At 45.4% G+C, this 23,289-nt stretch overlaps 1 protein-coding gene and 1 long non-coding RNA gene across 2 annotated transcripts in view; one reads left to right on the forward strand and one right to left on the reverse strand.

Annotated features, from left to right (window-relative positions):
- The window catches only part of LOC120638337, a 29,060-nt gene extending 13,305 nt beyond the window's left edge, over positions 1-15,755 (forward strand). The window contains exon 2 of the long non-coding RNA XR_005659947.1: positions 15,309-15,755. This is a non-coding gene — a long non-coding RNA (uncharacterized LOC120638337). The remainder of the gene's footprint in view (positions 1-15,308) is intronic.
- The window catches only part of CDH17 (cadherin 17), a 73,839-nt gene continuing 57,819 nt past the window's right edge, over positions 7,270-23,289 (reverse strand). The window contains exons 14-17 of the mRNA XM_029062162.2: positions 18,481-18,720; positions 15,439-15,555; positions 14,679-14,792; positions 7,270-8,189 (exon numbers count right to left, since the gene is read on the reverse strand). Coding sequence (XP_028917995.1) covers positions 8,089-8,189; positions 14,679-14,792; positions 15,439-15,555; positions 18,481-18,720 — 572 coding nt within the window. The 3' untranslated portion in view covers positions 7,270-8,088. The remainder of the gene's footprint in view (positions 8,190-14,678; positions 14,793-15,438; positions 15,556-18,480; positions 18,721-23,289) is intronic.

A 23,289-nucleotide genomic window follows, 5' to 3' on the forward strand; every position in this document is an offset into this window, starting at 1 on the left:
CTGTATTGTATGCTCTTCACAGAATAAGCATTCAAAATATACGATTGGCTGAAAGAGAATGGGGAAGCTCAGAAATTGAATTCAAAAATGCCACTCTGAACCCCTCTCATACTCAAACCGCTAAAGTCTGCACTGTGCCTCATGATTTTACAAAGCGGTATATTAATCTCAAAAGTTTCCCAGCTATCAGTGAAGCAATAGAGCCAAATCTGAGTGGTGCATATTATAAAACCAGTTGGAAATACGGAAACATGGCTTTGTATCAGTCTTGAAGCAGCGTGACTCAGTGGAAAGAGCCCGGGCTTGGGAGTCAGAGGTCATGGGTTCGAATCCCAGCTCTGCCACTTGTCAGCTGTGTGACTGTGGGCAAGTCACAACTTTTCTGTGCCTCAGTTCTGTAAAATGGGGATTAACGGTGAGCCTCACGTGGGACAACCTGATTACCTTGTATTTACCCCAGCACTTAGAACAGTGCTCTGCACGTGCTTAACAAATACCAACATTATTATTATTATTTATTATTATTAATCTATTTTTACTCTCCAGCATGCAGGACTCAAACTCCCCTCTCTGGATCCCTTCTTCCTCCTCCTCCTTCTCTCCCACCCAACCCTTCTGTGTACCTGGTTTGAGATCTCTAGCTCCCTGACTCCCAGGTGCCTGAGGAGGTGGCCAGTGCCCATTTCCCCACTCCGACAGATGCATCTAGGAATGTGAACATTTGGCCCTGGAGAAACTCGACTAACCATGTAATAATAATGTTGGCATTTGTTAAGCGCTTACTATGTGCCGAGCACTGTTCTAACCACTGGGGTAGATACAGGATCATCAGGTTGTCCCACGTGGGGCTCACACTTTTAATCCCCATTTTACAGATGAGGGAACTGAGGCTCAGAGAAGTGAAGTGACTTGCCCACAGTCACACAGCTGACAAGTGGTGGAGCCGGGCTTCGAACCCCTGACCTCTGACTTCCAAGCCCGGGCTCTTTCCACTGAGCCACGCTGCTTAGCAGTCCTGTCCACATTTATTGAGAACCCACTGGGTGCAAGACATATTTTCGGGATGCCCTAAACAAAGAAGGAGCTTAGACTGCAAACTTGTTGCAGGCAGGGAATGCTTCGATCAACTCTGTTGTATTATACTCTGTCAAGCACTTAGTAGAGTGCTCTGCACACGGTAAGTGCTCAATGAATACCACTGATTGAAAAAGAGCACAATCTTTGCCCACCTGGAGCATTCACTCTAATGACTGTAAGCTCCTTGTGGGCAGGGATGGTTTCTACTGACTCTCTTATCAACTATTCATTCATTCAATTGTGTTTATTGAACACTTACTGTGTGCAAAGCATTCGGGCTCTTGTAATATCCTGGCTAGATTTCTGTGTCGGCCTTCTCTCCGATCTCCCTTCCTCCTCGCTCGCCCCGCTCCAGTCTATTCTTCACTCCGCTGCCCGGCTCATCTTCCTGCAGAAACGCTCTGGGCGTGTCACTCCCCTTCTTAGGCAACCACTGGAGGTTTTTATCAACCTCCGTGCAAAACAAAATCTTCTCACTCTAGGCTTCAAGGCTGTCCATCCCCTTGCCCCTTCCTACCTCTCCTCCCTTCTCTTTTTCCACTGCCCACCCCGCACGCTCCGCTCCTCCGCCGCCCACCCCCTCACCGTCCCCCGTTCTCTCCTATCCGGCCGTCGACCCCTGGGCCACGTCCTCCCGCGGTCCTGGAACGCCCTCCCTCCTCACCTCTGCCAAATTAATTCTCTTCCCCTCTTCAAAATCCTACTTAGAGCTCACCTCCTCCAAGAGACCTTCCCCAAGAGGCCTTCCCAGAGTGAGCTCCCCTTCTCCCTCTACCTCCCCCTTCACCTCTCCGCAGCTAAACCCTCTTTTCCCCCCATTTCCCTCCGCTCCTCCCCCTCTCCCTTCCCATCCCCTCAGCACTGTACTCGTCTGCTCAACCGTATATATTTTCATTACCCTATTTATTTTGTTAATGAGATGTACATCGCCTTAATTCCATTTATTTGCTATTGTTTTAATGAGATGTTCATCCCCTAGATTCTATTTACTGCTATTGTTCTCGTCTGTCCGTCTCCCCCGATTAGACCGTGCGCCCGTCAAAGGGCAGGGACCGCCTCTATCTGTTACCGATTTGTACATTCCAAGCGCTTAGTACAGTGCTCTGCACATAGTAAGCGCTCAATAAATACTATTGAATGAATGAATGAATACTAAGGGCGTGGGAGAGTACAATATAGGAACAAACAGACCCATTCCCTGCCCACAAAGAGTTCACAGTCTAGAGGGGGAGACAGACATTAATATAAATAGATAAACTCCAGATCTATACATGTGTGCTGTGAGGATGGGATGGAGGCTGAATGAAGGAGCAAGTAAGAGTGGTGCAGAAGGGAGTGGGAGAACAGAGGAGGGCTTTATTCAGGGAAGGCTTCTTGGAGGAGATGGAGTTTCAATAAGGTTTAAGTGAGGGAGAGAAATTTTCTGGCTGATGAGAGGAGGGAGGGGGCTCCGGGGCAGAGGTAGGATGTGGACGAGACGGCGGCGGCGGCGAGATAGACGAGATGGAGGGACAGTGAGGAGGTTGGCAATTGTATTTACTGAGCACCTCTATACTGTATTGTACTTCCCCAAGCAGTTACTACAGTTCTTTGTTCATAGAAGCATTCAGTAAATACCACTGACTGGTCTATTGTACACTACACACTTACACTATAGGATTTCTTGTGCTTCTACATGTCAGGTACTTTTAGACCCGAGGTGTTTTTTCCCATCATTTTGTCCACCTCAAAGTCCTGGCACAGGACTGGGCTAAGAGTCCTGGGTCACTGAGCCGGCTCCGTTATCAGGGTAAGGAGCAATTGCTAGAATCTCTCGTCAATCCAGCAGTCAGTTGTATTTATTGAGCACCTATTAGATTGAGAGCACTGTACTGAGCACTAGGGAGAGTACAATATGACAGAATTGCTAGACGTGTTCCCTCTCCACAAGGATCTCGCGGTCTAGAGGGGGAGACGCACATTAAAATAAGTTATAGATTTATCGGCAAGTAACTTTGAGTCTCAGGATGAGATGAAGAGGGGTAAAAAACCCAAGTGCAAGGTGACACAGAAGGGAGAGGGAGTCGGGGAAATAAGGGTTTAGTCTGGGAAGGCCTCTTGAAGGAGATGTGATTTTAATACATCTTTGAAGGTGGGGAGAGTGACGGTCTGTCGGATATGAAGGGGGAGAGGGTTCGCAGGCCCCCGGGCTGAGCCTGGGTCCAAGTGTCTGTGGGACAGTTTAACCCTTGAGGGAGCTGTGGCGATCGCTCTCTGCCCTTCCCAGGGCAGATCTTGGGGCAGTTTAGCTCTTGAGGGAGATGTGGAGATCTCTCTCTGCCTTTCCCAGGGCGATTGCTATCTGGCCCTTCCCAGGGCAAATCTTGGGACAGTTTAGCCCTTGAGGGAGGAGCTGTGGCGCTCTCTCTCTGTCCTTGCTTGGGACGATTTAGTCCTTGAGGGAGCTGTGGCCATTGGTCTCTGTCCTTCCCAGGGCAGATCTTGGGACAGTTTAGCCCTTGAGGGAGCTGTGGCGATCTCTCTCCGCCCTCCCCGGGGCAGGGCTCGGGGTCACCGCCTGTTTCTGCTTCATCTGGCTGGGATCCAGGCAGTCACATTTTCCTTTCAGGCCGGTTGAGACAGTAAACACCATGATATTTTTATTTCCTCTCCTACGTGCACATCTGCCTCTCCCCGTCTCCAAGCAAAGTTATTTCCCTAACAGTGGAAAAAGGGAAAAAATAATCCCTCTCCCCATCTGCCGCAGCTGTGATGGGAGGTGAGAGGAGTGGAGAGATTCATCTCTAGCTGGGATCCTTTAGAGGTTAGGCTCATAGTTTTAAATATCGGCGTCTTTTTCAACGCTTGTCTTTTTCAGTGACATTTAGTTGCAGGCAGGGGAATGCCCAGAAACTGGATAGAAGCAGCACGGTCTAGTGATTAAAGCATGGGCCTAAGAGTCAGGAGGACCTGGGTTCTAATACCTGTTCTGCCGCTTGTCTGCTTTGTGACTTTGTGCAAGTCACTTAACTTCTCTGTTCCTCAGTTATCCGTAAAATGAATATTAAGACCCAGAATCCCATATGGTCCCATCGGTGTCCGACCACATTACTCTTTAGCTACCCCAGTGCTTAGATCAGTGAGTATCTGGCACATAGTAAGTGCTTAACAAGTACCACTAAAAAAAAAAAATTGGGTGGGGAGGTGTGTATGGAGCATGGGGGACGGATCCCGGGGGGAGGGGGCAAAACGGAGTCATGGACCATTTGTTCTTGGTAATTCCTCGTCTTAGTAAAGGTCACTAACCTTATTCACTTTTTTGATATGGTTCAGTGGTGTCAACTTCTCATTTTGAGTGGTAGAATGAGTTTGAAGACAGAATGGTGAGAGTGGGCAAGGCATTAGAGGAGCTTCAAAGGAGATAGAGGAGGAAAATAGAGGCCATTAGACTCTAAGCTCCTTGAGGATGGGCATTGTGTTGACCGACTGGTATTGTGCTCTCTCACACGCTTAGTCCAGTGATCTGCACACTGTAAGTCCTCAGTAAATACTGCTGATTGATTGGGGAACCGGGAGAAAGAAGTGGGGAACAGAAAGGGGGGAAAAAAATGGAGGGGTAGGAAGGAAGAGGGGAAAGTGGCATTTGTTCCCATAAAGAAGCTTGTACTTTTACAAGCACATGATACATAAATGTGTTTTAAATATTTATTTTTAAACCAGCAAACGACTGCATAATGATTCAAAAATTAAGTAACAAAGGAGTGGAGCCTCTGGACAGCAAAATGATAAATCTGACCCTGAGAGGAAAAAAATGTTATTTTTAAAGCTTATTTAATGAAATATATAATCAAACTCTAAGACTGTCTCGGTCTTTCAGTAAACACACTTTTACTTTTCTAAAACAGTGGAGAGAAATGATGCCATCTCAAACTTTCCATGACAATAAAACTGTCTTCCATTATTGCGCCAACTCCTCTCTGTTGTGAATATTCAAGTCAAAGGCCAAACTCTGATAGGGGTGGAGATTTTGGTGCAGGGGATTATCTGTAGATTTAGAATGTTAACAGAGGAAGGGGGAAGAGGATGAGAGCATCATGTCATTTTGAGGTTAAAAAGGAAGTTTTCAAGTGAGATTTTACAGGTGTGGCTGTGAGGGCTGTCAAAAAATACTGAGAGAGAAGAAATCCTCTCTTATCATGTGCCCATTGCTCAGATATTGCATTAGCTTTCCAGAGGGTGAGTGCCATTTTCCATCCTCCCTTTTCAGCAGGATTGTCTTGAAATTCTCCTCTAGGACTGATGCCCTATTTGAAATTGCTGTTATTTTTCTTTCAATGGTGTTAAGTACTTACTATGTGCCTGGCACTGTTCTAAGTGCTGGGGTAGAGACAAGGTAATCAGGCTGGACACCTGTCCCTCAAGAGGCTCACAGTGTTAATCCCCATTTTTACAGATGAGGTAATTGAGGCCAAGAGAAGTTAAGTGACTTGTCCAAGGTCACACCTCAGACAAGTGGTGGATCTGGGATTAGAACCCAAGTCTTTTGCTATGTCTAATAGGCTACACTGCTTGATTTAGGCTGGTCTGTTCTTGTCTTTTGCTCTTATCTCCCAAATGCCCAGGGCTCTGAGGTTTTGCTTCACTGTGTCTTTTAAAAGGGTTCTTCCATCTTCCTTGTTTACTTAGCTTTTAACAACTTTACCATTATTAATAGTATTGTTACTAATATTAATACTATGAACTTAGTAATAGCAAATCTAGTGGTACTATTTAATACTAATATTATTACCACTATTATGGGTTTTAATAGCTTTACTATTTCAGTTCATCATACAAGAACCACTCAGTTGCCATTCATTTTCCTCCCACGTCTGTCTGTATAGGTGTGATGAGAAGAGCGTGGCTCAGTGGAAAGAGCCTGGGCTTGGGAGTCATAGGTCATGGGTTCGAATTCCGACTTTGCCACTTAATAATAATAATAATAATGTTGGTATTTGTTAAGCGCTTACTATGTGCCGAGCACTGTTCTAAGCGCTGGGGTAGACATAGGGGAATCAGGTTGTCCCACGTGGGGCTCACAGTCTTAATCCCCATTTTACAGATGAGGGAACTGAGGCACGGAGAAGTTAAGTGACTTGCCCACAGTCACACAGCCGACAAGTGGCAGAGCTGGGATTCGAACTCATGAGCCCTGACTCCAAAGCCCGTGCTCTTTCCACTGAGCCACGCTGCACTTAGCTGTGTGACCGTGGGCAAGTCATTTAACTTCTCTGGGCCTCAGTTACCTCATCTGTAAAATGGAGATTAAGGCTGTGAGCCTCATGTGGGACAATCTGATTACCCTGTATCTAGCCCAGCGCTTAGAACGGTGCTCTGTACCTAGTAAGCGCTTAACAAATACCAACATTAAAGAGCCCATTGTTGGGTAGGGATAGTCTCTATCTGTTGTGGAATCGTACTCTCCAAGTGCTTAGTACAGTGCTCTGCACATAGTAAGTGCTCAAAGTCGTTTGAATGAAGGAGACAGAAGAACTTTTGTTTCAGTTCTGCTGGACAGATTGTATCCCAGGACCTCTTTGTTTGGGTTCTTGCTCACTATTTGATGTGGATGTGGTTAAGAGGAGGTATTGTTGGAATTTCCCTAGAGGAGCAGTGCAGTCTAGTGGCAAGAGCACGGGCTCGGCAGTCAGAGGATGTGGATTCTAATCCCGCCTCCACCATTTGTCTGCTGTGTGACCCTGGGTAAGTCACTTCACTTCTCTGTGCCTCAGTTCCCTCACCTGTAAAATGGGGATTCAGATTGTGAGCCCCACGTGGGACAGGGACTGTGTCCTACCTGATTAACTTGGATCTACCCCAATGCTTAGAACAATGCTTGGCACACAGTGCTTAACAAGTATCGTAATTATTATTATTAGTGTCAGGTGTGGCATCTGTGGGAAGTGATATTTGAAAGCACTCCTGACTGAACAGCAGGAGGGAACATTGCTGCTCCTACCCATTTACAAACTGAAAAGAAGAAAAAGTAAAGGCAGTGAGTTGGGCAAATTGCCAACGTGAGGCTTTAGTGGTTTTCTCTGTGACTAGATATTGCTTTCTAGGAACGTTTCCTCTCACCCTTTCTAGAATAAGAAACAAGACGTTCCCCTTCTCAATAGCTCTCTCCCACACCCTCTTTCCCCCATCAGTGCAAAGAACTGAGAAGCAATAGGGTTTGGGACAACTAAATCAAATTTTATTTGGGTTTCACATTCACAATTTCCTTACAGTTTGGGTGATTTTTCTCCTCATATTAAAAATGCATGAGGAAATAACCAATTTTCACTAATAAGGCAAAGGAAACAACAATATTTAAGCTAGGAAATAGGTTTTTTACTCGTTTGGGTGATGGTATAAAAAAGCAAGGCTAAAACATAGCAGAAACACAATCCAACATCAGAGACGATGCCATTTTAACTCATTGAGCACAGATAAGTGAAGAATATTACAAACAGCATTAATGTCTAAAAACATACAATGTTAAACCTTTCCCCACTTCCCTCCTCCAAACTCACAAAGTTATTGTAAATTTTTCCCTTTATCCTCTGCCTAAGATTTGCCATATCCAGGAACCATGGAAATGTGTGGAAAAGCAAGATAAACAGCAGTGAGATTTTAGAGGAGCAAGGTACAAGAGTGGATCGGGAAGTCAGGATGATTGAGTTGGTTACAAAGGAAACTTCAAATATATTTCAGAGATGAAAAAGGGCATTACTTGTAGCTCTATATTCAAATCCAAGAAAAATCTTCTCCCCCTTCCCTCCCTCCCTCCCACTAGTGGTACAAGAGAATTTGCTGTCTTTAGGTCCCCAGTCTCAGAAGTTTAGCTACTCCAAAAAAAAATGCAAAAATAAGTCAAGAAGGATCACATGGACAGGGAAAGGTGTAAATACTTTTTGAAAACCTGTCCAATGACTTGAAAGTGGTTGAAAAGCAAAACGTTGGCTAGAATATCTGCACTGAGTAATTTTAAAAACTGTTTTTCAAATGTATTTATTTCAGAGGGCTAACTTCCGATCCCGTGGCATTTTCCGCATTGGCGTTTCTTCTCTGCTTTTTTTTCAGACGAATAAATACAACAGTTAAAATAATACCTGAAAGAGGGGGAAAAAAAAACCCTTGATCAGTGATAGTGAATTTAAAACAATCAATCAGTGGTGTTTATTGAGCACTTAGTGTGCAAAGCACTGAACTAATCCCTTGGGAAAGTACAACAGAATCGGTAGACATGATCACTTGCCACACAGAGCTTACAGTTTCCATCATCGTCGTCATCATCATAACAATTAAGGAACTTAAGTGCTTACTATGTGCCAAGCACTGGAGTAGATACAAGTTAATCAGGTTTGACACAATCCTGATCTGACGTGAGGCTCACAGTCTTAGTAGGCGAAAGTAGGATTGAATCCCCATTTTACAGATGAGGCAACTGAGGCACAGAGACGTCAAGTGACTTGCCCAAGGTAACACACTAGATCTGTGGCAGATCCAGGATTAGAACCTAGGGAAGCAGCGTGGCTCAGTGGAAAGAGCCTGGGCTTCGGAGTCAGAGGTCATGAGTTCGACTCCCGGCTCTGCCGCTTGTCAGCTGTGTGACTGTAGGCAAGTCACTTCACTTCTCTGTGCCTCAGTGACCTCATCTGTAAAATGGGGATGAAGACTGTGAGCCTCACGTGGGACAACCTGATGACCCTGTATCTACCCCAGCGCTTAGAACAGTGCTCTGCACATAGTAAGCGCTTAACAAATACCAACATTATTATTCTGCCATCCAGGTCCATGCTCTATCATTCATTAATTCAATTGTATTTATTAAGGTGCTTACTGTGTGCTGAGCAATGTGTTAAGACCTTGGGGAAGAACAATACAATGACAATCCCCACCCCATTGGGCAATACTGCTTCTCTTTCTAATATATAAATATATTAATATATTAGAAAGAGATTCATCATTATTCAGCACATAACTAGTGCCACCTATTCTGCGAACCATATCTGGTGAGAAAAGGCTTCTACCTCAAACAGCAAAGAAAAAATGATTTGACAGTGTCCTATTGGAACGGTCTTCCCCTTTTGAAAAGTTTCCCTGTGGTTTGGGAATCTCATTTTACTTAGACCACAGCATCAGTGTTCCCTTTCTTGTTCCTTTGAAGCAGTGCGGCCTAGTGGATAGAGCCTGGGCGTCAGAGGACCTAGGTTCTAATTTTGACTCCACCACTTGCCTGCTGTGTGACTTTGAGCAAGTCGCTTGAAGTTCTCTGTGCCTCGGTCACCTCATCTGTCAAAGGGGGATTAAGACTGTGAGCCCTATGACTCACAGGGGCTGGGTCCAACCTATATTATCTATCTTAGCAGTTTGTACAGTACCTGGTACGTAGTAAGTGTTTAACAAATACCAGGAAAAAAACAAAGGCAGGGTAAGGGGATTATTGTCCAAGAAGGACGACTAGGATCTTGAAATTCAGGGAGAGCAATAAAAAAAAAAAATCCCACAAAGCTTGCTGAATGCTTTAGCTCTAGTGTTTCCATTTGACTTAACTTGTTGGTAGATTTTCAATTTAATGTGCTGTGTCTGCCCAACTCCTGACTTCAGCTTTGTTGGCCTAATACTTTCTAAAAATGAATTTTTCTTTAAGCTCTTACTATGTTTCAATCTCTGTGCTAAGCACTGGGGAAATTACAATCAGATCAAATCCAGTTCTTATCCCACATGGGGACTCATAGCTCAAGTGGGAGAGAGAACAGATATTGAATCTCTATCTTACAGATGAGGGAAGTGAGGCATAGAAGTTAAATGACTTGCCCAAAGACACACAGCAGGCAAGTGGTGGAGCCAGGATTAGAACCCAGGTCTTCTGACTCCCAGGCCTATGCTCTTTTCTGTAGACCATGCGGCTTAACTGCCTTCCCTCCTTGGGGACTAAATCTCAACTTCAGTTATGTTGCCAAAGGCACTTAATTTAATTGGGGAAAAAAAAGCAATGTTCCTCTGGGGAAAAATATTGAAGAGCTGTGTGGATTTCGGTCCTATTAATTCATGTTTACAGGCAGCATTGATCCTCATAAAATACAGCTGGGTTTTGTTTGATCAATTAAAACCATGTCATATGGAGTTTAAGGAGTCATCACAACAGAGCAGGCTGGGCAGAAGAAGAGTGCAGAAGGCATACGGATTTGTCAGGAGTGGGTGATTACCCATGGGCATGGAATGATTTGGCATCGTAGATTTGGCAACCACATGAGAAATATAGAAATTCATGGCCCAGCTGTGGCTTGCTGGGCATGCTAAGGAAATCTACCAGCTTCCTTCGCTCTCAATGTCTCTGTGCCTCTATTACCTCATCTGTAAAATGGGGATGAACACTGTGAGCTTCAGGTGGGACATGGACTGTGTCCAAGTTGATTGGCTTGCATAATAGTAACAATTAGGGTATCTGTTAAGTGCTTACTGTGTGCCAAGCACTGTTCTGAGCGCTGGGGTAGATACAAGGTAACCAGGTTGTCCCATGTGGGGCTCACATTCTTAATCCCCATTTTCCAGGTGAGGTAACTGAGACTCAGAGAAGTGAAGTGACTTGCCCAAAGTCAGACAGCTGACAAGTGGCAGAGCAGGGTTGTAGAACCTACAACCTCTGACTCCCAAACCCGGGCTTTTTCCAGTAAGCCACACTAGTGGCTTAGATTAGACTGTAAACCCAGTAAGACTGTGCGCCCGTCAAAGGGCAGACACTGTCTCTGTCTGTTACCGATTTGTACATTCCAAGCGCTTAGTACAGTGCTCTTGCACATAGTAAGTGCTCAATAAATACTATTGAATGAATAGTGTGTCCAACCTGATTTGCTTGTATCTTCCCCAGCGCTTGTTCGGTGCCTGGCACAGAGTAAGCGCTTAACAAAGACCATTAAAAAAATACTATCTTCCTTTTTCAGGGAGCGGAGACTATTTTTCACTTAACAGAGAAGTTAAGTGACTTACCCAAGGTCACTCAGCAGACAAGTGGTGGAGCTAGAATTAAAAGCCAGGGCCTCCTGACTCTCAGGCCCATGCTCTTTCCACGGGGATATGATGCCTATCTCACAAGGCACATATATGTGTATATACTCCGTACAAATTTATAGATGTCTAAACAGGGGAAAAAGAGGGGAATGCAGTGTGGCCTAGGGGATAGAGTACAGGCCTGGGAGTCAGAAGGACCTGGGTTCTAATCCCAGCTCTGCCACTTGTCTGCTGTGTGACTTTGGGCAAATCACTTCACTTCTCTGTGCCTCAGTTTCCTCATCTGTAAAACAGGGATTAAAACCGTAAGTCCCATGTAGGACAGGGACTGCGTCCAACCTGTTTAGCTTGTATCAACATCAGTGCTTAGTACAGTGCCTGAAAAATAGTAAGCACTTAAACAAATACTATAAAAGAAATACAGAGGCCCATTTTTCAAAGATCGCTTTTACAAAGATTTGGAAGCAAGGCAAGTCTGATAAGGCAGTAAGCAAGCTCCAGAGAAAAGACAGGAAAGATCTGGAACCCTGCCCAGTCCAGTGTTGACATTCATTAACCTTTTGCCTCTTGGATCCTTTGAGAAACACAGTCCAGGTGGTCCGTCAAAGTGTTTCACAAGAACACTGTGGCCATGCTCTCGGGGGAGTTCTCGGTGTGGGAATACTTTCCTCACAAACAGAATTCCTATCTCAGGAGCGTTTTCCTCTTTGTCAAAAATGAACCCTGGGACTAAGGAGGGGTCTAGGGGCTGGAGAAGAAGGATTGGGGAGGGGAGATAGGACGCTATCTTATACTTGGTTTCTTTGTATTTTCAAGGGCTTGATATTATTTTGGGTAAAGAAGGTCAACCATCAAAATAAACATCACTGACAAGTGGACTGTATCTATAGGACTGAGGTCAGAAGACCCCGGTTTTAAGCCCAACTCTGCCACTAGCCTGGTGTGTTTATTACTACTACTAATAATAATGTTGGTATTTGTGAGCGCTTACTATGTGCAGAGCACTGTTCTAAGCGCTGGGGTATACAGGGTAATCAGGTTGTCCCACGTGAGGCTCACAGTCTTAATCCCCACTTTACAGATGAGGTAACTGAGGCACAGAGAAGTTAAGTGACTTGACCACAGTCACACAGCTGACAAGTGGGAGATCTGGGATTCGAACCCATGACCTCTAACTCCCAAGCCCGGGCTCTTGCCACTGAGCCACGCTGCTTCTGTTTATCAATCAAGCAGTAGATGGTATTTGAGCGCTTACTACGTGCAGAGCACTGTACTAAGCCCCGGGAGAGTACAGCACAAGAGAATTAACAGGCAGGTTCCCTGCCCATAACGAGTTTGCAGTCTAGAGGGGGAGACAGGCATTAATATGAGTAAATAACTAAATTATAATATACAGTTTGAAGAAACGCAAGTAAGTGCTCTGAGGTTTGGGGTGGACTGAATATCTAATGTCCAAAGTTCACAAACCCAGGTGCATAGATGACAGGATAAAGAGAAGGTTTAAGCGGGGAAGGCCTCTTGGAGAAGATATGACCTTAACAATCCTTTGAAGGTGGAGACAGTGGTGGTGTGGCGTATATGGAAGGGAAGGGAGTTCCAGGCGAAGGGGAGGACGTAAGAATAATAATAATAATAATGTTGGTATTTGTTCAGTGCTTAGTATGTACAAAAAATAATAATGTTGGTATTTAAGCGCTTACTACATACAGAGCACTGTTCTAAGCGCTGGGGGAGATACAGGGTAATCAGGTTGTCCCATATGAGGCTCACAGTTAATCCCCATTCCTCACAGATGAGGGAACTGAGGCAACCGAGAAGTGAAGTGACTTGCCCAGAGTCACACAGCTGACAAGTGGCAGAGTTGGGATTCGAACCCATGACCTCTGACTCCCAAGCCCGGGCTCTTTCCACTGAGCCACGCTGCTTCTCTCAGAGGTTGGCTGCGAAATAGAGGATATCGGGGCTGGTGCTAGAGGAGCCGAGTGTGCAGGCTGGGCTACAGGAGGAGATTAGGGATGTGAGGTAGGATGGGGAGAACTCAGTGAATGTTTTAAAGCTAAGGGTAAGGAATTTCTGTTTGAAACTGCCTATGATCCTGGAAGAATTGCTTAACTCTTCTGTTAATTCAGTTTCCTGATCTTGTAAAATAGGGATAAGATATCTACTCCTCTAGGCCTGAGCTTATCATGGTGTGTCGACCCCAGCTTTTAATAGAGGAGCCGTGCCGCCCAGTGGGAAGGGCACAGGCCTGTAACCTGCGTTCTAATTTTGGCTCTGCCACTTGTCTGCTGTGTGACCTTGGGCAAGTCACTTAACTTCTCTGTGCCTCAATTACCTCATCTGTAAAATGGGGATTTAATACGGGGTCTCCCTCCTACTTAGAATCAGCGTGGCTCAGTGGAAAGAGCCCGGGCTTGGGAGTCAGAGGCCATGGGTTTGAATCCCGGCTCTGCCACTTGTCTGCTGTGTGACTATGGGCAAGTCACTGCACTTCTCTGTGCCTCAGTTACCTCATCTGTAAAATGGGGATTAACTGTGAGCCTCACATGGGACAACCTGGCTACCCTGTATCTACCCCAGTGCTTAGAACAGTGCTCTGCACATAGTAAGCGCTTACCAAATACCACGATTACTTAGATTGTGAGCCCTCTGTGATACAGGGACTGATGACTGACCTGATGATCTTGCATATTCCCCAGTGGTTAGAATGGTGTTTACAACACATTACGTGCTTAAATACCACAATTTTTACTAGTAAAGAAAAACCTTAATATTATTATTATCTCTTCCTCCTAAAGTCTTTAGGGGGCTCAATAAATATGACTGATTTAGGAACTAATTAGGTGTAACGATAATTCCATTTACCCTTTCAAGTGTTCTCTATTGTAGCAGTAGCATGGCCTAGTAGAAAGAACACAGTCCTGAGAGTCAGGGAACCCGCGTTCTAATCCTGGCTCTGCCAAATGCTTTCTGTGTGACCTTGGGCAAGTAATTAACTTCTCTGTGCCTGTTTCCTCACCTGTAAAATGGGATTCCATGCTTGTTCCCCCTACTACTTAGACTGTGAGCCCTGTGAGGGACGGTAGCTGTGTCTAACCTGATTAACTTGTATCTATCTCAATTCTTCGAACAATGCTTGACCCACAGTAAGTGCTTAGTAAACGTAACAAAATTAATAATAATAACCATTCAACCAGTTGCAACAAACCCAGAACAGGCTATTGGAATCCATGCCCTAAAATGACACTCCCCATCTAGGAGAAATGTATGGGAGTCACTCATGAACCTGGCACTTTCCCTTAATAATAATAAAGCACTTATGTGCCAAGCACTCTAGGCCCCGTCTAGGTACAAAATAATCAGGTTGGACATATGCTCTGTCCCACAGGAGGCTCACGACCCAAAGGATTATCCTACTGGGAGATTATCCTATTATCCTAATCATTCTACTCTTTACCCTTCCCACTGCAATCCTTTCTTGTACATACCACTTTGGACAGGGGAAGGTGAGCCCAGAGTTGAGCACAGTTTAATATTATTTCTTAAACTCAAGACAGTCTTTCCAGATTGTAAGAAATCTCACTCACCGATCACCAGGAAGGTTCCAAGGAGGATGCCAACTGCCATGCCTACAGTGGGCCTCCCAGGTTGTCTTTCAACTGGCTTGTAGCACCTTCCATCCGCACAGGTGCACACAGTGACTGAAAAGCAAGAAAAATACCCAAAAGATCATTTTAAATAGCTCTAAGATACGGTATTTTAGGCGTGAGGATTGAAGCTTCAGGTGAACGACACACATCTGCACACACATGGACACACATGACTAATACAGGGTCCGGGATTCCACCTGGAGGTTTCTGGTGCAACAGGAAATATGTCAGAGAGGTCAGGCTGAAATCTCCAGGAAATGGCCCAGGAAGTTATTCAGTTGGGTGGTGCAATGGAAGTGGGGAAGGAGGAGGAGGAGGAGAGGGAGAAGGATGAGAGGAAGAAGAGGAGAAAGAGGAGAAGGAGAAGAAACAAGGAGGAGGAGAAGAAAAGGGGAGGAGAGATTGCCTTTCTCCACTCTTTTAAATACTGCAGTTGTAGAATTATCTTCCCTCCTTGTACCACTGCCCCCACTCCAGCAGAGAGTGTCATCCTAATGAGTCCTTTTGGAGGGTTTTAGGTTGGCAGGAGGAAACCCTAAAAATGTTGTAATCATCTTGCATTAATAGGGTGGTCATCCCATTAAGTCATCATCTAGAATGAACATTTACAGACACAGCAGTGAACAGGATCAGCCCAAGAAACAGTTTTCCACGATGGGAAGCTCCCCGAGAAGGACGGCATGGAGATCTACTGCACCTGGGAATGAGGAAGTTCCTTCCAGAGGCGGTTTTCCACCATCGTTGATTTTTACTGAAACCGTATAAACTTTCTCTTCAAAGTTGGTGTGTTTCGTGGAGAGTTTTGCGTGGGTGCCTGTTGAAACATACAGGTTGGATGGTAGATGAAAACGAAGACAAAAGCAAAATCTACAGATCTTGGAGGGTGACTGGAGTTCACTGGAACCACCAATCCAGCTGCCTCAGGTCCACTGCCCTCTGGACCCTAAAATGTCAATTCACCAATCAATCCACTAATCATACTTATTGAGCACTGGGTAAAGAGCAAGGTACTAAGCACTTGGGAGAGTACAGAATCACAGAGCTAGTAGACACATTCCCTGCCCACAGTAAGCTTACCGTCTAGGGGAGCTTAATATCTAGAAGACCTGCTCCAGACTGTCAGCTCGTCAGCGGGTCTTGTAGATATTAAGTTCCCCTAGACCGTAAGCCTACTGTGGGCAGGGAACGTGTCTGCCAACTCTATCGCATTGTTCTCTCCCAAGAGCTTAGTACAGTGCTCTGCACAGAGTAAGTGCTCAATAAATATGTTGATTGATCCTCAAGCCCTCAAAGAAGCCTCTCTCAGCTGCAAGGCTCCCATTGCAGCCAAGCCAAGAACATCATGTTCCACCAATCCCACTCTTGTCTCAGCTCTAAACAGGGCTGACCCTGCCTCGGGTGGAGGGGTGAGCCTAGAGGCGAGGCTACGCAGGTATCCTCAGAAGCAGGGTAAACTATAACCCAAACGGATCCTATGGGTTTTGATTAAGATAATAATTACGACTTAATGACTTTTGTTAAGCACTTACTATGTGCCAGATACTGTACTAAGCACTGGGGTGGATACAAGCAAATTGGGTTGGACGTAGTCCTTGTCCCACATGGGGCTCACAGTCTCAATTCCCATTTATAAAGGAGGTAACAGGGGCACAAAGAAGTGAAGTGACTTGCTCTAGGTCGCACAGCAGATAAGTGGTAGAGCCGGGATTAGCGGCAGATCCCAAAGGGATCTGCGTAGGTCAGAGATCCCAGGATTAAAATCTCCCTCTCTCGACTGTACATCAATCACTCTCCCCTCACTTCAAAGCCTTATTGCAGGCACATCTCCTTCAGGAGGCCTTCCCTGAATAAGCCCTCCTCTCCTCTTCTCCCACTCCCTTTTGCATCACCCTGACTTGCGCCCTTTATTCATTCCCCCTCCCAGCTCCACAGAACTTATGTATATATCTGTAATTTATTTATTTATTTAAATGTCTGGCTCCCCCTCTACACTGTAAACTTATTGTTGGCAAGGAATGTGTAATGTGTCTTTTTACTGTTACATTGTATTCTCACAAGTGCGCAATAAATATGACAATGAATAAGCTCCTTGTGAGCAGGAAATGTATCTGTTATTTTATGCTGCGCTCTCCCAAGCACTTAATTCAGTGTTCCGCACACAGTAAGTGCTCAATAAATGTGATTAAGATGGATTTGATTAAAGTTGTGGACAATTAGCAATACAGAGGGAAAAGGAAGGCATGTGAAATGCTCCATCCCTAACTGTGAGGAGGGGTGTGTGGAAGGCAATTGCTGTGTTCTAGCACCGTGGCCTAGTAGGTAGAGTACGGCCCTGGGAGTCAGAAGGACCTGGGTTCTAATCCTGACTCCATCGCTTGCCTGCCGTGTGACCTTGGTCAAGTCACTTAACTTCTCTGGGCCTCAGTTCCCTCAGCTGTAAAATGGGAATTAAGACCATGAGCCCTACGTGGGACAGGGACTGTGTCCAACCCGATTAGCTTGTATCTACTCCAGAATTTATAACAGTGCAGGCAAACAGTAAGCACTTATATATCACAATTATTGTCATTAATGTTATTATTCTTTTAAGCTTCGGGTTTCCACTATCGGAGGCCTTCTTGTTCTCTAGCCCCTGGCTCCAGAAACCAACTCTGTTACCTACTGAACCTTTAGCTTTCAACTCCTGTTTTGCTAGTGTTTACCTTAGTGAAGACTTCTGTTTCGTACACTAATCAACATATCAAATCCCACACAAATCATGGTATTTACTGAGCTCTTACTCTGTGCAGAGCATTCTGACAGAGTTGGTAGACCCATTTCCTACCCAAAACGAGCTTACAGCGGACCCAACTTCTCTATCCGGACCCCTCATCAGGGGAGGGATTGGCCTTGTGAGTCAGAAATAGTCTCAAATTGAAGGAAAGAATTGATAGGGAGGCAGAAATGAAGGGCAGAATTGAGCTCACCCCCATCTTCTTTTGGATGTAAATGTATCTACACCCTTAAATGATCTGGCAATTAAAACAAATACATTTTTCTTGGAATTGCCTAGACATATTAGACTGAAAAACTTGCTCTTTTTTTTTCTTTGTAGGCTATTTGTTAGGAGTTTATGGCCTAGTGGATAGAGCTTGATCTTGGGAGTCAGAAGGACCTGGGTTCTGATCCCAACTCCGGCCCTTGCCTGCTCTGTGGCCTTGGGCAAGTCACTCAACTTCTCTGGGCCTCGGTTACCTCATCTGTAAAAAAGGGATTAAGACTGTGAGCCCTATATGGGACATGGACCGTCTCCAACCTGATGAGTTCGTATCTACCCCAGTGCTTAGAACAGTGTTTGACCCACACCATCAGATACCATCATTACTATGTGCCAGAGGCTATACCAAGCACTGGGATAGATACAAGATAATCAGGCTGGACACAGTCCATATCCCACATGGGGCTCACAGTCTTAATCCTCATCTAACAGGTGAGGGAACTGAAGAACAGAGAAGTTAAGTGACTTGCCCAAGATCACACAGCAGGCAAGAAGCAGCCTCGGGATTAGGACCCAGATCCTTTTGACTCCTAAGCCCATGCTGTATCCAATAGGTCATGCTGCTTCTCTGCTTGAAGTATCCGGATAACTGAGGGGATGAGAATTTCCAGGATAACGTGCCTGAGCAGAATCAGCCCTCCCCATTTTCCGGATCCGATTCCAGCAGGGCCCTTCCAACGCAAACGTGTTTTGACAACTCACCATTGATTTTTGTAACTTCCCAGTCTTTATCCGATGTGTCATCACCCAAGGAGAAAGTGAACTGCGGCCCAAGATACCACTGCCTGTCATCATCGGTGGCTTCGAAAATGAGGCTCCCCCGAGCTTGGAGGGGATAGCAGAAGAAAAAGCCCGTATACTGTTTTATTAGTCGTGGAGGATTATCGTTGATATCGTTGAGGGACAGGCTCAGTAACACAGAGGAGCTCAACCGCGATCCACCTACAGAATTGAACGGCAACCAGAGTCAGAGCGAAATCACTTGTGTGCCTTCATGCTTAAAAAGTGACACTTTCCCCTCATTCGGTCAGTCTAGGAAAGCATTTCTTTCCCTGCTCCTTATACTGGTATTTACATCTAATCATCCAAACGCCTGAGAACTGATGTCTGAAATGCTCCAGTGAGTTAAACCCAATTTTCTTTGGGTACCTTAATTTCATTCATTCATTCAATCATATTTATTCATGATAAATACTCTGAGCGCTTAAAGCAGGCAGAGTAGCGTTCTAAGTCCTTGGAATAGACTTATTCCAGCTGCCTGCTTTAAGCGCTTAGTAAGTGCTCCCTAAATACCATCGATTGACTATACTAGGTGTTTGACATGCCCCATATTGTTCCACCCCTCTACACGGTAAGCTCGTTATATTGCGCTCTCCCAAGCATTCAGTACAGTGCTCTGCACGCACTAAGTGCTGCATAAATATGATTGAATGAATTGGAGTCACTATAGGAATGTTCTACATTCCCAACATATTCCTTGTCTGGTCCAGAGCAGCCTTGGCCCACTGAGGGATAGGGTTAGCATGAGAGGCAGTGTGTTCTAGTGGATAGAGCACTGGGAGTCAGAAGGACCTGGGTTCTAATCCCAGGTCTGTCACTTGTCTGCTGCATGTCCTTGGGCAAGTCACTTCACTTCTCCGGGCCTCAGTTATCTATTACCTATAAAATAAAAATATCCCTTGTCTATAAAATTATGACCGTGAGTCCTACGTGGGACAGGGACTGTGTCCGACCTGATTAATTTGTATCTACCCCGGTACAGAGCCTTGGCACATAGTAAGTGCTTCACAAACACGATAGGAAAAAAAGGGTCAACCCTCAGGGTTCTGAGTTGGGGTCTGGAGGGCTTTAGTTTCTGGTTGTGTCACCCACCCCCTTAGCCGTGTATTCCAGCAGCATGCAGGCAGGGGATGACCCACAGCCTGTGGCTGGAGCCCCACTCCTTGCTTTTTCACGCTGCAGAAGAAACAAGAGCTGGTCTACCCACCAAACTGTCATATCTGGGGGCTTCAACAGTTCACACACAGATCAGCACTTGCTTCCTGCTGGCAGCAGCCTGAGCAAGAAGCAAGACTACAACTCATGACCTGGAGGAGAGGGGGTGTCACGGGTCAGGGTTCTCCTTGTCACCCAACCAGCTGCAGATTGGATGCTCCAGCCCCAACCATCACATGACTTAACCAGAAATTGACCACCCGACTCCAAGTGTCCCATCAAAATACTGGGTTAAGTTCCTGTTTTGTGCCTTGAGACAGACCCGTTTTATCTCACCATTCCGATTTAAGGTGTGAGCCTGGATGACTCTATCGACCTATCTGTAGACTTAAGAAGGTCTAGCAATTTTAGCAGGAATATTCAGTGCCAGGGCTCCTGGATCCTCCCCCACCCCAATTAACAACATTTCAAGTAATTCTGATTTTCCGTTCATCTGTCTCAATAAAATTAACCTGGGGAACGACACTGTGTCAGCAAACCGCATTATGGTCTTGGATAAAAGATAGTCTGAAAGTGCAATACACTTCTTATACCAGTTTGGTTCCTCTGGGTGAAGACCAGCATTTCCAGAACCCTCCAAATTTATACTCCCCAGTCAGTTTGTTTCTGTGTAATTTTCTTAACCCGAGATCTTTTCCGTTCAAACGAAACTAAGGTTACATTACAGACACATAAGATAGCCAAGAAGCCTGTTTGGAAATTCAAATGTTGTTGCCTAATCAACTGTTCCCAACAATTCATTCCAAGCTAATTTCGGACTTGAACTTAATGCATTTTTTTGGCTAGAATTTCAGGAATCTGCATCCGCTGAATATTTTTTTCCACTGTGTACAGTAACAAGGCTTCACAGTGTGGATTGCCCTCCTTCTCTGGGATGGGATTAGAGGTTGGGGCCCGGGGATTATGAAACCTCAGTGTATAGACTATCGTGGAAACTGATATCCAGGAGAAGATTAAGGTGCTGGTGGGCCTTTCCTGTGTGACTGTGGGCAAGTCGCTTCACTTCTCTGTGCCTCGGTTCCCTCATCTGTAAAATGGGGATTAAGATTGTGAGCCTCACGTGGGACAACCTGATTACCCTGACCTTTGGTTGGTATTTGTATTTGCTAAGCGCTTACTATGTGCAGAGCACTGTTCTAAGCACTGGGGTAGATACAGGGTCATCAGGTTGTCCCACGTGAGACTCACAGTTGATTCCCATTTTACACATGAGGGAACTGAGGCACAGAGAAGTGAAGTGACTTGCCCACAGTCACACAGCTGACAAGGGGCAGAGCCTGGATTCGAACTTATGACCTCTGACTCCTAAGCCCGGGCTCTTTCCACTGAGCCACGCTACCCCGGTGCTTAGAACGGTGCCTGGCATAGAGTAAGCACTTAATAAATACAATAAAAAAAGACTTTCATTGTCCTAGGGTGAAAGGGAACTGTTCTGTATATTTTGTGGGGGGACATATTTGGTAAGCGCTTACTATGTGCCAGACACTATACTAAGCACTGGGGTAGATACAAGTTAATCAAGTTGGACACAGTCCGTGTCCCACGTGGGTCTCACGGTATTAATCCCCATTTTACAGATGTGGTAACTGAGGCAAGAGAAGTTAAGTGACGTGTCCAAAATCAAGAAGCAGACAAGTGGCGGAGGCAGGATTAGAACTCAGGTCTTTCTGACTCCCAGGTCCGTGCTCCTTCCACTTGCTATTGTTTTAATGAGCTGTTCATCCCCTCGATTCTATTTATCGCCATCGTTCTCGTCCGTCCGTCTCCCCCGATTAGACCGTAAGCCCATCAAACGGCAGGGACCGTCTCTATCTGTTGCCGACTTGTTCATTCCAAGCGCTTAGTACGGTGCTCTGCACATAGTAAGCGCTCAATAAATACTATTGAATGAATGAATGAATGACCATGTTGGCTCTGCTCAGGCAGTGTCTACTCTTCGTGAAGGTGGCTCATATTGGAGAAAAGTCTTCTATCCAAAACAGTGCAGATCAAGTAAGAATCCCTGAGAACAAGGCTTAGCCCAATGATAACACTCTTGAGCCTTCTAATTTCACACCCAAGCATCATCCCTTGGTATCTGTTAAGCTGTTTCTATGAATCAAGGACTGTTCTAAGCGTTGGGGTAAGTACGGCTTAACCACTGAAGCTCAGACTCCATTGACATTACATGTGAACAGTAGAATGATTCATATAGTAATAATAATAGTATTTGTTAAATAGTAAGTACTTAAGTACCGTACTAAGCGCTGGGATGGATACAAGTAAATCGGGTTGGACTCAGTGCCTGCCCTGTGTGGGGCTCATAGTTTCAATCCCCATTTTACAGATGAAGTAACTGAGGCATAGAGAAGCAAAGTGACTTGCCCAAGGTCATACAGCAGACAAGTGGAGGGGCTAGGATTAGAACCTAGGTCCTTCTGACTCCCAGGCTTCCCATCTTCTCAACAGATGTATCGGCATTTTCATATGCCCAATCAGTGTTTCCATCACTCTAAGAACATATTCCAAGAACAAGAACAGAGAAGCAGCATGGCTTAGTGGAAAGAGCCCGGGCTTGGGAGGCAGAGGTCATGGGTTCTAATCCCGGGCTCTGCCACTTATCAGCTGTGTGACTTTGGGCAAGTCACTTAACTTCTCTGTGCCTCAGTTACCTCATCTGTAAAATGGGGATTAACTGTGAACCTCACGTGGGACAACCTGATTACCCTGTATCTACCCCGGCGCTTAGAACGGTGCTCGGCACATAGTAAGCGCTTAACAAATACCAACATTATTATTAACATCATTAAAAAGGGGATGAAGACTGAGAGCCCCATGCGGGACAACCTGATTACCTTGTATCTACCCCAGCGTTTAGAACGGTGCTTGGCACATAGTAAGTGCTCAACAGATACAAATACCATCATTATTATATTCCTTCAGGTGAAAGAGTATACTGCCTCAGAAATTCCCTCACTCCCCCCACTTCATTCTGGTAACGAGGCTTAAGGTGCTCAGATTCCCACTTTCCTTTCAAGTATTTGCAATTCTAGAAAAAATGTGAATATAAAAGGACTGAGTTGCTGAGTTGCAAGCTGAGAACTGAATAGAGGGGACCAGATCTTATTTTTTTAATCTCAATTCACACTAAGATAAAGGATTTTTGACAAATCACATCAACTTGTCTTCACCCTTAGATCGTAGTCCGCTTGAGGGTAGGGATTGCATTTTAAAAATTTCTGCGTCCTCCCCAGACGCTGTGTCCATTCAGTGTTCACGACAAGCACACACACACACACACCGTCAGTACTGCATTTAGTGCAGATTTACAGTAGCTTTGCCCAAAGGGGTGTCTCAGACACCACACGGAGGGGAGATGGGAGCAGATTCGTTACAGTCAGGGCCGTAACCGGCCACCCTTCCGTCGGGAGTCGTGGGCCTGTGAGAAACGGTGAGAGAAAAGGAAACAGGGCAGAGAGAGATAGTACTTCAGGAGCCTAATCGGGCTCTGACTGAGACAACTATGGGGGTCAGGAG

This window comes from Ornithorhynchus anatinus, chromosome 4 (assembly GCF_004115215.2).
Source record: "Ornithorhynchus anatinus isolate Pmale09 chromosome 4, mOrnAna1.pri.v4, whole genome shotgun sequence".
Taxonomy (NCBI): Eukaryota; Metazoa; Chordata; class Mammalia; order Monotremata; family Ornithorhynchidae; genus Ornithorhynchus; species Ornithorhynchus anatinus.